At 39.9% G+C, this 16343-nt stretch overlaps 1 protein-coding gene across 1 annotated transcript in view; it reads right to left on the bottom strand.

The window, feature by feature from the left end:
* LOC124789518 (A disintegrin and metalloproteinase with thrombospondin motifs adt-1-like) overlaps positions 1 to 16343 on the bottom strand; it is a 148198-nt gene that overhangs the window by 10407 nt on the left and 121448 nt on the right. The window contains exon 14 of the mRNA XM_047256907.1: positions 13533 to 13690. Within this exon, the coding sequence (XP_047112863.1) occupies positions 13533 to 13690 (158 nt within the window). The remainder of the gene's footprint in view (positions 1 to 13532; positions 13691 to 16343) is intronic.

Here is a 16343-nt window from a genome sequence, read left to right as displayed (position 1 = left end):
CATTCTATTAGAAGCAGCATTGAAGAGGACATTGTTAGTGAAACAAAAAACTTTATAATATTTGCAAGTAGTCTGTGCTGAACACCTAGAATGGTAATGAGTGGCATTGTCTACAGAAGATCCATCAGGATCAGTATACATGTGTATTATTAACCGTGATGTAAACAAAAACTATTGCAATTTTAAAAGCTGTGTTTATGAATCTGAATAAGTTCTTACACAATAAATAATTGGGTGAAGACAGTTTATGTTTAAACAGGTTAGGATCCAAGATGCTTACTAAAGTGTTCGCTGACATGTGTATAATTCTAAATAGGGGAAACTTATACGGAAGGGTGGGGCATGATACAGTGTTTACCGATGGAAACAGTTAGATTAAAAAGCCCCCCAGTAAAAAGTATGCTCAAAACCATAAATAGGAAACGAAGTATCTACATTATGGATTGGAATATTGATGATCTAAGTGCTGACTTTTCAAACAAAAGTTGTAAAGTTGATGAATTAAAAGTTTTTTTTTCTGAAAGTAAAAGTATCAAAGGATTTTTTTCCCCATTGACTTACAGATGATGATATTAAAATAGTTAATAAAATTGAATGTTTCGAAATAGCTAACAGCTTTCATTGTGTTGAGGCTTCATTCTGATTTAAAAAATGAAATAAGAAATGACTTTAATTATCTGAATAAAGAGCATATTTTTGAAAACCACTATGTTGAGGTAAGGGACATAAATGTCATAGTAGTTTCTATTTACAAGATACCAGAGAATGCAACAATTGAAACTTTTCTGGTCAAAATTCAGTGCCTGCTCAAAAATCTCATTAAAGAAAGAGGAAAAAAGATTGTAATAGTAGCTGATTTCAATGTTAACATTATAGTGGGTAGCAATGATATGTGCTAATTAGTTGACAGGATAAAAAAAAACTTTGGCGTCAAAGTAAACTTCCCAGAAAGCTCAAGTGTAAATGTACAGCCGATAACCTGTATTGATAATGCTTCAAGATGTTTATATAAATTTTGCTTAGATTTAGGAATCACTAACCACTCTACATTATTCACAAAACTCAAAGGAGTTTAACATAGAAATTTCATGCAGCAATGTCATACAAAAAGGACCACCATGGAAAAAAAAGTCGGATAGATTTAGTAATCAGTTGAGAGAGATTGAACAGACTTTTGACAGCTATATCTCAAATAGTAATAACTGTGAAAAATTTTTAAGTAGCGTTCTTGAAATATTCAATGAAACCTTTCCACTTAGAATTATGTGCAACATATTGAATATTACATGTAAATGGATTCTGAAAGTATAAAAATTTCTTGTGCCAGAGAAAGGCAACTCTGTAGCGAACTGGGATGTAACTGAAATAGGTATTTTATTGAGTATTGTGTCTGTGTATGTGTGGATGGATATGTGTGTGTGTGCGAGTGTATACCTGTCCTTTTTTCCCCCTAAGGTAAGTCTTTCCGCTCCCGGGATTGGAATGACTCCTTACCCTCTCCCTTAAAACCCATATCCTTTTGTCTTTCCTTCTCCTTCCCTCTTTCCTGACGAGGCAACCATTGGTTGCGAAAGCTAGAATTTTGGGTGTATGTTTGTGTTTGTTTGTGTGTCTATCGACCTGCCAGCGCTTTTGTTTGGTAAGTTTCATCATCTTTCTTTTTAAATATATATTCCCCATCAGTTCTGTTTGTAGTTCAGTTTTAATTGAAACTGCTGAGGGGGGAGGGGGGGGGGGGGAATTCGAATGCTACTGTGCCTTCGCTTGACCTTGGAAAACTTAAATAGGTGGAAACTGAATATAGAAAGAACCCATATGATATAATTCAAAACCAAACATCCAAATTGAATGTAGCTTAAAATAAAGCAGAAAAATCAAAGTATGGAAGAAGTTGTAGTAATGAAATTCCTTGGACTAAATATGAACAAGAATTTAAGCTGGAATATGTATATTGACTTAGTATCAAATAAATTTAGTAATTTTGTATTTGCAGTTCAAATACTAGCAAGGGCTACTGATGTGAGTACACAAACAACAGCGTATCAGTTATTTTGAATGTGTCATTAGGTATGGTACAGTATCTACACAACGATGGAAAAACTGGTAGAAGCAGACCTTGGAGAAGATCAATTTGGATTCTGGAGAAATGTAGGAACACACAAGGCAATAGTGACCTACAACTTATACTAGGAGATAGGTTAAGGAAAGACAAACCTACATTTGTAGCATTTGTAGACTTAAGAGAAAGCTTTTGACAATGTTGACTGGAATACTCTCTTTCAAATTCTGAAGGTAACCAGGGGTAAAATACAGGGAGCAAAAGGCTCTTTACAATTTTTACAGAAACCTGACAGCAGTTATAAGAGTCGAGGGGCACGAAAGGGAAACAATGGTTGAGAAGGTAGTGAGGCAGGTTTGTAGCCTATCCCGATGTTATTCGATCTATACAATGAACAAGCAGCAAAGGAATCAAAAGAAAAATTTGGAATAGAAATTAAAGTTCAGGGAGAAGAAATAAAAACTTTGAGGTTTGCAGATGACATTGTAATTCCGTTAGAGACAGCAGAGGACTTGGAAGAGCAGTTGAACGGAATGGACAGTGGTTTGAAAGGAGGATATAAGATGAACTTCAACAAAAGCAAAACAAGTATATTAGAATGTAGTCGAATTAAAACAGGTGATGCTGAGGGAATCAGATTAGAAACGAGACACTTAAAGTAATAGCTGAGTTTTGCCTTTTGGGTAGCAAAATAACTTATGTTGGCCGAAGTAGAGAGGGTATAAAATGTAGAATGGAATTGGCAAGAAAAGCATTTCTAAAGAAAAGAAATTTGTTAACATCGATTATAGATTTTAAGTGTTAGGAAGTCTTTTCTGAAGGTGTTTGTCTGGAGTGTAGCCACGTGTGGAAATGAACAATGGACAATAAACAATTTTGATAAAAAGAAAAGAAACTTTTGAAATGTTATGCTACAGAAGAATGCTGAAGATTAGATGGGTTGATCAAATAACTAATGTGGAGATACTTGATAGAATTTGTGAGACAAGGAATTTGCTGCACAATGTGTCCAAAAGAAGGGATTGTTTGGCAGGACATATTCTGAGACATAAAGAGATTACCAGTTTAGCATTCCAGGGAAGTGTGGGTGGTAAAAATAGTAGATGGGAACAAAGAGATGAATTCAGCAAGTAGATGCAGAAAGATGTAGATTGCTGCAGCTATTCGGAGAAGCAGCACCTTGCACAATAGAGATTAGCATGGAGAGCCGCATCAAACCAGTCTTCTGGCTGAAGACAACAACAACAACATGGTATAGTTTTGTGGGAAAGTTCAAATATGATGTCTCAAATACTGAAGCTGCAGAAGAAAACTGTCAGATATGTGTTATCTCACAGCAAAAAGAATCTTGCCTCCCATTATGTCTGAAACTGCAAATCCCAACTGTTCTCTTCCTGTATATTTACTGCATTATAATCTTGTTACACAGCAAACAAAAATTATTTGAGCAGAATCATTTTAGCCTTACGTACATCAGAAACAAAGATAATTTTAAGCTGCCCACACACCAACTGAAATTATATACACAGGCTCCACAATATATGGGAATGAAAATAAATAATAAATTAATAAGGAAGAACATTCTTAATATTAAGAAAGATACTTTAAAAATAAATCTGCAGCAGATTCTATGAGCAGAAATGCTATTATTTGATAGAATAATTCACGAAGGATGAAATGATTATTTGAGGTAGGGGTAACTTTATACTGGGGTTCAAATGGGAGAGCAATGTGTAAAATATGACTTTAAGCAAGTCAAGGTAACTTAGCCTCTCCTGCTCAGATCCATCTCTCACCTCCAAGATGGTGAACCCCTGGAAGCAAAGCAACCCTGCGGAGGATTGGGTGCCCAACTCCAGTGGAGAACAGGGTCTGGGCGGACGAGAAAAGGAAAAATGTCCTCTGAAGAATAGGATGTTGTGCTGTGGGCTAATAACAAATACCCGGGAAAAAAGTCTTATGAAAGCTGAAAGAAATGTAATCAGCCAGACCTTAAGGCAAAGATATGGCAACGTGACAAAGAATACAAGAACTGGATCCTGGCATGTACAGGTGTTATGTATAGAATTGGAGTCCTTGGAAGCCTAATTGGAATAGTGAAAACCTATGTGGTGGATGTCATGGCCTTCAAGAGATGAGACAGACTGGACAGGGTACATTCCAGAAACAGAAGTGTACTACAGTGGCGACAACGGGAAACACACATTGGTGTGACAGTTACAGTTCAATCAAATCATTGAGAAACTAGTGATAGAGTGTGGAGCAATAAGTCCAAGAATATGTTATAATTCCTTAACTACAGTTTCTTAAATGCACATGCCCTTGCTGACTACAAGGATACTTTCTATGAGGACTTGGACCCAGCTTATCGACAGTGTCTTAAAAAAACAGCATAAAGATGGTGATAGAATGTATGAATGTTAAGAGAGGGCAAGAGTGGGTATTCTCCCCAGTCGTTGGTAAATACAACCTCCAGAAAGAGTAAGAACGGTGGACTCCACCTGATGAATTCTGCAGCATCCTTAAAAAGACAGATTCAAGCACATGGTTCCGGCAGGAGAATATTCTTAAAATGGCTTGGGTGTCAGGAGATGACAATACCAGGAACTAAATTGATCATATATTAATAGATACCAGACATATCTCTAATGCATTGAACTACTGTAGATCTGGAGGTGCTAATATGGACTCCAATCATTACCTCTTCATAGCAAAAATAAGAGGGAGAATTTCAGTTGCACAAAGTTAAAGAAGAAATGCAAAATAAGTACATCATCTCATAATTTAAGGACCTAAGGAAAGCTTAACACTTAGCTGTTAATTTGGAAAATAGATTGTGACAGGAATCCTCCAGAACTGTATGCATAATATAAACATCACTGGAATAAAGCCAGAAATGAAATACAGACTGCTACAAAGGAAGTGATTGGTCGTATTTGAAGTGTGGATGCATAATATATGGGTTACTAATGAAGCAGGAGTGTGGCATAGGTGATATAATTTTGAACTTCACAGATTATATTAAGATCTCAAAATAATAACATTCATTAAAATAAACGACCTGAAATGGGTCAACCATGTCTTTTGCATGGAACCCAATAAAAAATTTTGCTGCCAGTGGGATGAACAAGCAAGGGAAGATCAAGACTTCGGCACTTGGATGACATATAAGCAAATCTAAAAATTACTGGTGTCGGAGGATGACAATGCTGGGCAGGAATGAATGGAACAATGTCCTAGAGCAAGCCGAGGCCCATCATGGACTTTAGAGCCTGAAAGAAGTAGGTAACTTAGTATTATACTAGTTTATTTATTTTTTTAATATATACAACAGAATTAATTATTGACATCCTGGTATTAGTTTCAGTTGCTTTACATTTAAGATGTAATACAATTTTTTGACCTGTCTCCTGTAACTTAACGCTCCAAGTTGATTGTTGCAAAGAGAGGAATTGTACAGAGGGAGAGGATTCTGTTCTTCTTGTGCCATGGTGATCTTTACAGAGCGTGTACGACTGTTTGAGAGTAGACACAGTGTATCCTCAGATGTTCATGTAATACATCTCCGCAGTTTAACCAAAAAAATGTGTACACCCTCTATTTACTTTTGCCCATAACTCACTAGAAAATCATGAGAATCTAATTGTCATAAACTTTGGTTCCCTTCTCAGTTAAAATGTCAAAGGCACCCAATTCATAGGCACGATACAGTGTGTATTATTAGTTAGTTTGGAAACAAGGGAAATTGGCATCACTGAGATGAGGCCTAACACTTGCAGATTTGTGTGTGTATAACTGTTGTCCTTATGTCAGCATTTTTATTGTATTTTCTGCTATTGGTGTGGATGATGATATGAACAGTTCAGCTAAATGTGAACATCAAATGTTATCATTCTTGGAGATCTATCTCCACATACACTGAGGTGACAAAAGTCATGGGGTACCCATTAATATCATGTCAGACCTTCTGCGGGTGTAGTGCAGCAACTTGATGTGGCATGGCCTCAAAAAGTCTTTGAAAGCCCTTGCAGATATATTGAGCCATACTGCCATCCATAGTTGCGATAGTATTGCTGGTGCAGGTTTTTGTGTGTGAACTGACGTCTCAATTATGTCCCATAAATGTTTGGTGGTATTCATGCTGGCCAATCTGGGTGGCCAAATCATTTGCTTGAATTGTCCAGAATGTTCTGCAAACCAACTGCAAACAATTGTGGCCTGCTGACCTGATGCGTTATCATCCATAAAACATACATCGTCATTTGGGAGCATGGAGTCCATGAGTGGCTGCAGAAATAACCATTTCCAGCCAATGATCAGTTCAGTTCGACCAGAGGAGCCAGTCCATTCCATTTAAACACAGCCCACACCATTATGGAGCCACCACCAGCTTGCACAGTGCCTTGTGGATAACTTGGGTCCATGGCTTTTTTGGGTCGGTGCCACATGCGAACCCTACATTAAGCTCTTACCAGCTGAAATCGGGAATCATCTGACCAGGCCACAGTTTTCCAGTCATCTAGGATTCACATGATATGGTCATGAGCCTAGGACAGACTCTACAAGTGATGCCTTGCTATTATCAAAGGCACTTGCATTAGTCGTCTGCTGCCATAGCCCATTAAAATCAAATTTCACCTCACTGTCCTAATGGATATCTTCATCATATGTCCCACATTGATTTCTGCAGTTATTTCATGCAGTGTCACTTGTCTGTTAGCTCTGACAACTATAAGGAAACGCCACTGCTCTTGGTCATTAAATGAAGACTGTCAGTCACTGTATTGCCCATGGCAAGAGGTAATGTCTGAAATTTTATATTCTCAGCAAACTCTTCACACTGCAGATCTTGGAATACTGAATTTCCTAACAAGTTCCGAAATGGAAAATCCCATGCATCTAGCTGTCTACCATTCTGCATTCAAAGTATGTTAATTCCTGTTGTGCAGCCATAATCACATCAGAAACCTTTTCATGTGAATCATTTGAGTACAGTTGACAGCTCCACCAATGCACTGCCCTTTTATTCCTTGTGTACAAGACACTACCACCGTCTGTTTATGTACATATCATTATCTCATCACTTTTGTCACCTCAGTGTATATGAGAGAAAATCAATGGTATAAATGCAATTAACAGGATTAGTAGTGGTGGATGAGGGTCAGTACTGTCTAGAATAAGGTTAACAATTACCAAAAGCTGATTAATCAGTTTACACAACAGCTGAAGTTGAAATGCAGATGTAGTCTTGTGATTTTTTTCACTGAATTTGTTTCTGGCCATTTGCAACTGTATCAAAATAGAGGAAAAAGTACACTGATTCTCTGCTGAAAGATGAACTGACAACTAAAGCAGTATTCACATAAGGAGAAAAGAATTGTACCATACAGTGAATACAAAATATCTGCAAATTAATTCTGACTCTTGAAACTGTACTGCTGCCAAGGCAAAATACGCATTATTTTGTCAGAGACGAAGCCTGTGGGTTAGATGCTATGAAAAATATTTGTTTATGCCGGTAGAATGTGTGTTGACCTTCCTGCCACCCATAATATGTGTAAAAGAAAGCCTGTGGCTATAGCTAGAGTTGAGTGAAATATGTTTGGATGTCAAGAGAGCAATGTGTGAAGATTCCGATGACTACCATAGCAAAATTCTGCCGATAGACCGTCCATAAAACCCAAATAAAATTTACTCATTTGCAAAGGCTATTAGTGGCACTGAAGTTAGTGTCCAGTCACACAAAGGTAAGACAGAAACTGAAATTGAAGATTGGAAAGCAAAAGCAGAAATGATTAACTTCACTTTCAAATGTTCCTTTACAAAGAAAAACTGAAAAGTATTGTCCCAGTTAAATCTCGTACCACTGACAGGATTTTTTGGAATTGTTAACAGAGACCGCTAAAGCACAGTTAGTATAAATAATAATAATAATGCATGTAGCTAGTCCAGAAGCTCCACCTGTGGGGAGCCTGGCCACCTGGTGCAAGTCCTTTTAGTTGATGATAAAGACAACACAATACACAGTCCCCGAGGGGAGAACATCTCCAACCCAGCCAGGAATTGAACTCGTGCCCTACGCATGCATTTTGTTACGCTGATCAGTCAGCTATGGATGTGTACACAATTATTATTAAACAGCAGAAATGATAGTTTATTGTCAGTATAGTTTGTAGTTTGATTTCCAATAATTCCTTCTCTTCTGTTCCTGTATAACTCGACTCATTTGATTAAAGTTTTTTTGTGATTGTTACCTTCTGAATTGCCTGAGAATTCAGTTCTCACATTACAAGAAAAGAAAACCTTTCAGAAAGACATCAACAGTATGCTGCTTTGCTTCCTGAAAGCCTGTCCTGCGTGCATTTACATCAGTCATTTACATTTGTGTACCTTGTCATTTATTTTTCTGATGCAAACTATGAATTCTTCAGTCCGTTCACCATTGTTTTGTATAATACTATTTACCAGTTCCATAAAGTACTGACTCATGTTTTTAGATTGATAGTGGTCTTGGAGCCCTTCCTTTAACTCGTGGAAATTGCAATCATTTGTCAGTTTCTAATGCGAAATAATGAATGTCCAAAAATTGCATTCCAGCCAATGTTTAGTCATATGGAAAGATGAGTACTCTCCTCACTGTCCTTACACCAGTTTTGGAATATCGAAATTCATAGGAATAATCTCCAATTTTTTCAGAGAAAGTGGAAGCAAATTAGGGTGCTTCAATCCTAAAGTTAAGATTATAGAATGTTCCTTTTGAGACTTGCACTCAGCTTTTCTAGCTTATTCTGCTGGACTAAGTTATCACCACATATTGTGTAACCTCATAAAATAAGGACTGAATTCCATCTTCAGTAGAAATCCACGTAGCTGCAGCTTAGTCTGACACTCTTGCTAGAACTGAAAATTGTAAACTGTGGTAGGAGATTATAATAAAACAAGCACTGGTGTCATGGGCTTCAGTGGTTACTTGTAGCATTGTTGTAGATCTTATGGTTTGTGGTATTCTTCTGCTGGCTGTGTAATGGCCTTATTCTTTGTCTATAGCTAACTTAACATGGGTCATTTGAGCCAATATATTGGGATCATAGGTTGGTAATTCCAAACCAAACTTAAGTTACGCATCTCCTACTACAACTTGCTTCAACCTACTCACTTGCTCGATGTTAGCGAGGGAGAGGTAGTTTTAAGACCATTCAGACAATATACCAGATTGTGTTCAATCATTGTTTGTTTAGTTCCTTACTCTCATGTGACAACCACAAAGCTGCTAGAATATCTGAAGGGTGCAAGCAGACAGTATGTGTATAAGAAGTACACAAGTGGGAATGTCTCCACCATATATTAGATTTCCTTCAACTGTGTACCTACCCTCAATTTACAAAACTTTTTCAACAGTTACCTATTTCTTTCACACTTCTGTTTTGTTCATTCCATTCCTCAGGGTACTTCTTCAGTTGTATCTCATATTTCTTTCACACTTCTGTTTTGTTCCTTCCATTCCTCAGGGTACTTCTTGAGTTGTATCTCATATGTTATGCTCATTGCATAATTTTATTTTAGTTCTTTCCTTTGTGTGTCTCTGTTGTCTGTTTTTTACTATATCTTTTTCAACAACGAATTTCCATACCTTTCCTTTTCTCCATGTCGCTTCTCATTTCTCGCCTTGTTCTTTCCCAGTAAGTAAAACCATTTGGTCTTGCATTGTTGTTTCACATAGCGTAACTGTTATAATTGGCTATTGTCTTATGATTAAACACAGGAAAATGCTAATATTTTACAATTATTACTTCTAAATGTTATGTGAAATACTTACTTGTAAGTAGTAGGTAAGTCCTGGTAGAATGTTTAGCTTTTGTGATTAAAAGGACCACTAATCAAAAAGCAGAAGTGTTAAGTCATCAACAAACACAAAAAGAAAGAAAACTTGTTAGCTTTCGGAACAAGTTTGTCATGGGGGGGTTGTGTTGGGTAAGGTGCATGGGGGGGAGACGAGAGAGAGTGAGAGAGAGAGAGAGAGAGAGAGAGAGAGAGAGAGAGAGAGGTTGGGGCAGGAGGCAGGGAGAGGGACCGTGAGTGGGTCACTTGTGGCTTGGAACGAGGCAGTTGGTTTGCTGGCTAGGAATGCGGGAAGGAGGGGTGTAGGTACAGGGGCTAGGCATGTGATGCATGATTGTCTGTCAGAGTAACTGCAGAGTGGAGGCTATGGGGACAGTTGGTTATCAAAGCTTGAGACCAAGACAATTATGTGAATCAAGCATATGTTGCAAGGATGACTTCCATCTGCATAGTCCAAAGAAGCTAGTGGTGGAGTGTTGTGGAGTGGACATTGAAATTGAGCATGCTGTGCTAAGTTGCATGTTGTGCCACTGGATGGTCTACTTTGTTTTTGGCAATAGTTTGGTGGTGGCCATTCATCCTGGTGGACAGTTGGTTGGTAACCATACCGACATAAAAAGGTATGCAGTGTTTGCAACAGAGTTGGTATATGATGTTGCAGCTTTCACAGATGGCTTGGTCTCTGATGGGGTAGGACAGGCCTGTGACAATTGGAACAATTAGTGCTGCACAGGTGGATTGGGCAGGTCTTGCAGAAGTATGATCCCTGTGGTGAGGGGTTGGGTGTGGGTGTGTCATAGGAATGGACTAGGATGTAGGTTGGGAGGACGACAGAACACCACCTTGGAAGGGGTGGGGAGAATGTTGAGTAGGATGTTCCTCCTTTCAGGGCATGATGAGAGATAATCAGAGACCTGCTGAAGGATATGTTTAAGTTTTTCAAGTGCATGGTGATATTGGGTGACGGGGCAGGGGAGGGGGAGGGGTACCACTTTGTAACTCATTCTTGGGGATGGTGTGAGGTTTGGGGTTATGTGAGTATATGGCATGGGAAATATGGTTGTGAACTAGGTCTGGAAACACCTCTTCATGGCCAGGACCACTGCTACTCTGTCCGCAAGATACTGTTACCGTGCAGTCCATAATACATACACCAGATTTACAAAAGTGAAAATGAAACTCTTGCTCTTCATAATCTGGAGGAACATTCCAGACACCTCCGTCATCAATTGTCCAACCTGTTGACATCCTACTATTGCCTTGGGACACCACTGTCCATCAACACCCATCTAATCACCTCTTGGCCACTTTCCAGGAATTACTTATCTCCAACTTAGCCTTGCCATCCTTCCCCATGTCCTCTCCTAATAATACTGACCTTTCAGCAGAAGAAAGAACAACCATACGTAACCTGATAACAGACCTTGCCTAATCACCCTCCCTGCAGACAAAGGCTCCAACTCTGTCATGATGAGTAGCAGTGACTACCTGACAGAAGGCCTACCTTAACTGTCTAACACCTCTACTTGCATGCCTGCCGTACTGATCCCATCTCAGAAGTCCAATAGAATCTAGCAGCTACTGAAATCCATATGTCCTTCCCAGGACCTCTCCCTCATGTCCACCTCCCACCTCACCCAAAAATCACTCCACTCACCCACCATCTACAGGTACAAGTTCCCAAAACCCACAAACCTAATGGCCCTCGATCCCGCATTGTAGCTCATTCTTGTGCTTCCACTGAATGAATTTCCATTCTTGGTGCCCAACATCTCCAACCAATCACAAGAACCCAGTGTCCCAGTTCAAACACTGTAACTGCCACCTCCCTATACACCATCATCCCTCACTCCCATGACCTTGTTACTATTGAACGCTACCTTGACCAGTATCCTTCAAACTTCAAACCCACCAACTTATTCCTTATACTAGTTACCAATGATATCCTGGCTCTCAACTACTTTTCCTTTGAATGAATTGCGGGTGTACTAACAAATCCGCAGCACAGCCTTGGGCATCTTCCAACCGATTCATGGGCCATCTAGAAACAACCTTCTAGCTTCCCAAAACTTCCAACCCATAGTCTGGTTCAGTTTCACTGACAATACCTACATGATCTGGACCCATGGCCAAGACACCCTTTCTCCAATCCTTCACAGCTCAACACCTTCTCTTCTATCTGATTCACCTGGTCCTGTTCAACCCATGCCACCTTCCTGGACATTGATCTACTTCTCTCTGCTGGCTCCATCCACACTCTGTCCATATTAAACCCACTAACAACCAACAGTACCTGCATCTCAACAGCTGCCATCCCTTCCACACCAAAAGTCTCTCCCCAACAGCCTAGATGTCCATGGATGAAGTATCTGTAGTGACGAGCACTCTCTTGGCCAATATGCTGAAAGTCTCACACAGACCTTCACAGACAGGCACACCACCCAAACCTAGTTCACAAACAGATTTCCCGTGCCATATCCTCACACATCCTCAATCCTCGCACCACCCTCAAGAATCAACTACAAAGGAGTGCTCTTCCTTGTCACCCATCAACATCCTGGACTTTAGCAACTATACCACAGCCATCATCAGGGCTTAAATTATCTCTCACCATACTCTGAAATGAGCTCCCCACCTCTCCCAAAGTAGTGTTCTTGTATACCTAAGCTACACAACATCCTAGTCCATCCTTACGCCATTCCCACTCCCAACCCCTTGCCAGAGGGCTTGTATCCCTGCAGTAGATGAAGGTGCAAGACCTCGCCAATCCACCTACCCAGCACTTCCTGCTCCAGTCCTGTCACAAGCTTATCCTACCTCATCAGAGTTCATCCCACTTGTGAAAACAGCCATAACAAACACCAACTCTGTTGCAGCCACTGCACAGCTTTTTGTATGCCCACGAGGATGAATAACCACTACCAAGCTGTTGTCAAGAATAAAGCTAGCCACCTCAACATGCAGCTGAACACAACAGGCTCACTTTCAATGGCTGCTTCACAACCCAAGCCGTCTATATCCTTCCCTCCACCATAATCCTCTCTGAACTGTGCAGACAGGAGTTATCCCTGCAACACATACTTCGGTCACGTAATCGTCCTGTCCTGTCTCCATTAACTCACTGTCCCCACACCCTCCACACAACAGTTTCCAATTGGTTCATCCTTTCACCCCTCCCAATCCTCATCTCCTTCAGTGTGTGCTACTCCCCACTGGCTACGACAACCGTGCATTGCATGCCTAGCCTGTGTGTGTGCCACCCGTGTGTCCTCCATTCCTAGACTCAAACTGCCTGCCTCCCTCTGAGCCACTAGTCACCCAACCTGAATCCTTCTCTGCCTCCTGCCTCTCTCTACCTCAATCCACCCATCCTGACGCAACCACCACCAAAATGCAACATTGGCACATTTCGTCCACTGCATACGGAAATCAGTGTGTGTGTGTTTGTGTGTGTGTGACTCTGGAAGCTAGCAAGTTTTCTTACTTTTTGTGTATGCCTCTCAACGACTCAATGTTTTTGCTGTTTGGTGAGTGAGCTCCTTTAATCCATAAGTATTTACTAATAAGTAGCTAATTTATATATATTTTTTAAATTACTGAATAGCTTTTGTAAAAGTTAATCACAAGCACTAACCAGGCATCGCCCACTAACGCAGAATGCTTTTCTTTCTGTTGCCCCTCGTGCACAGTCAGTCCCAAAAGGAAACCATCCATCTTCACCATTAACTAGGTAGAACCTGTGACTGACTTGGTCATCTTGGCAGGCAACACGGCATGGACGGTCCATGTCATCTGGAAGATAGTATTGTTCATCAAAACATTTAAGAATTGGCAGATGAAATTAAAAATTAATGAATCAGCTTCTAAAACTAACATAATTTGAAATTAAAAGACCAGGAATATCACATAATTCAAGTATTTGTGGACACTGTCACCATAATAACTAGTAGCTAAACAGTTGGTCTAAAAGTGTTCGTAGGTATTTTTGTGATGCTTCATTTGATGCAACTGAGTTAGTAGACTGCAAAGGTTTCTTGGGTAGTACACTGTAACAATGTGCATTTTCTAAGAACGTTGGCGAGATATGCTGTTTTAGAAAATTGTTGGAGATATCAAGGAAGTAAATGTTTTACCAAAATCAAAACCTCGGTTTTTATATAGGGGCAGGTGTCATGCAATTATCTGGGAAAAGCTGTTTTTCATTATGTTTAATCCTCTCTTTGCTTTTAACCACATTTGCTCAACATTGAACTACTGGCATATGGGGAACTCCCATTGGGTTTCAACATTTCGACTCGCAAACTACCTGTATTGAAGATTACTACAGCTGTGTGCTAGCAGATAGTAGCTGTTTGTGACCTGTTGTGTTCAATGATTTACCAAGTTTCTTATTTTCAGTCACAGAATTTAGAACTTACATGCATGATATACAGAGTTCTTTGTGCCAGTGTCTCCCATGCTTCAATGTCAAAAATCTGCAATGAGCAAATAAATTGTGTCGAGTTATTGGCTCTAAATAAAGCCTATTGGATTTCATCAGCTCTTGTTGCACTCCTACTCATAATCATTCCAGCTATTAGTTAAGAATTTGCATAAATGATTATAGAACTAAAAAGGGTGGCTGTATACATAAATGGGTTATTACAATGCAGGCATAGAAAATGGTTCCATTATCTTCCACATTTTATAAACCAACTACGTATTTTGTACATGAAATTACTGTCATACAGGGTGTGTAAATAAAGTTTCAAGACTGATTTTTTCCTGAGTAGTGGTGCACATGCAGATTCATATCACCAACTGTGACAGGTTGCAGGGGATGTTGGCTAAGCGAGTCAAGCCTCAGCATTCAACGGCGGAACACTGGATTGAAAACATCACGAGTGCAGGGAGTGTCTGTTTCGAAATGTCGTCGAGAAATCAGAGCATCCAAAATGCAGCTCCTCATGGAGCAGTGGTGTTCGATCAAACTTTATGTAAAACTGAAGATCAGTATGGAAACGTTCGAAATGATTCAAGAGGCCTATAAAGAATTCACCATGTCATGCTCCATTGTTTTCATGTGGCACAAGAGGTTCAAAGATGGCCGCAAAGACTTGGAGGATGATGAACGCTCTGCAAGACCTTCAACGAGCACAACTGATGAAAATCTGGCCAAAGTGCATCAAGTTTTAAACAGTGACTGACTTCTAGGCATCAGAATGATTGCAGATGAAGTAGGTTTGAATCAAAAAACTGTGTTTCAGCTAATGACAGAAGATCTAATGATGAGAAAAGTGTGCACGAAACTTGTCCCTAAAGTGCTCTCGGATGAAAAAAAGGAGCAGCACCTGGCTGTTTCGCAAGAAATGCTTCAACATTTACAAACTGAACCTGATTTTTTGGACAAAGTGGTCATTGGCGATGGGACCTGGGACTTTGAATACGATATAGAGTCGAAGAGGCAAAGCTCAGAGTGGCACACTTCCGCATCGCCAAAGCAGAAGAAAGCCTGCATGACCAAGTCACGTGTGAAAAGCATGCTCATCACTTCCTTTGACGCAAAAGGAATGATCCACAAAGAGTTTGTGCCAGCTGGACAGACTGTCAGTGGTCAGTATTATGCTGGAGTGGTCCAACATTTGATTGATCAAGTCTGCTGAGTCCACCCGGAGGAGAAAGACGACTGGGTGCTCCACCATGACAATGCGACCGTTCACATCTGCTTTGCTGTCACTGAAGTTTTGACCCGGTTGAATGTGTCAACACTGTCGCAGCCACCCTATTGCCCCAACCTTGGCCCCAATGACTTCTTTTTGTTCTCCCAGATGAAGAGAGACCTGAAATGGACGCAATTTAACAGCGTTGCAGCGGTCCAAAAGGGTTCGGAAGAGCATTCCGGTTAACGAGTTCCAGGGAGCTTACCATCATTGGAAATCTTGTTGTCAGTGGTGTGTAGATTCGCGAGGCACCTATTTTGAAGAATTTCAGTCCAATGTTCAATAAATTTTATGTTCTGAGACCAGTCTTGAAAAATTATTTACACACCCTGTAACACATAGCCCATTCAAATTAGCAAAATTTAACCTAGCCATTTTTCAGGAACACAATATGTTATACGTCGCTCTTTATAAAGTCAGCCCTAGTCCAAAACCTTCAGTCTGTGCTCCGAAACCTCACAGGCAATACCTGTGTGAAAGTTTGCAGTCAGTAACCACGCAAGTAAGACTTATGCAACATGTTCTGGGTGAGATAGAAAACAAGTAACATATCTACTGGTATCCCCAGTAATATTATAAAGTTGGTGCCTATAAAGTATTCAGTTAACATATTCAGGTAAGTCTGTCACTAATACTTGCGTGGTCATTATATCCATGCGACTCAACATGTGAATTACTACATGTGACTTACGTTATCTTTCATGTACTCCTCTTTCGACACTATTCGTGAAATACAGTCCCTTTAG

Source organism: Schistocerca piceifrons, chromosome 3, assembly GCF_021461385.2.
Source record: "Schistocerca piceifrons isolate TAMUIC-IGC-003096 chromosome 3, iqSchPice1.1, whole genome shotgun sequence".
In the NCBI taxonomy this organism is placed as follows: domain Eukaryota; kingdom Metazoa; phylum Arthropoda; class Insecta; order Orthoptera; family Acrididae; genus Schistocerca; species Schistocerca piceifrons.
The sequence above is the reverse complement of the archived record's forward strand: the minus strand, read 5'-3'. Positions and strand labels throughout refer to the sequence as shown.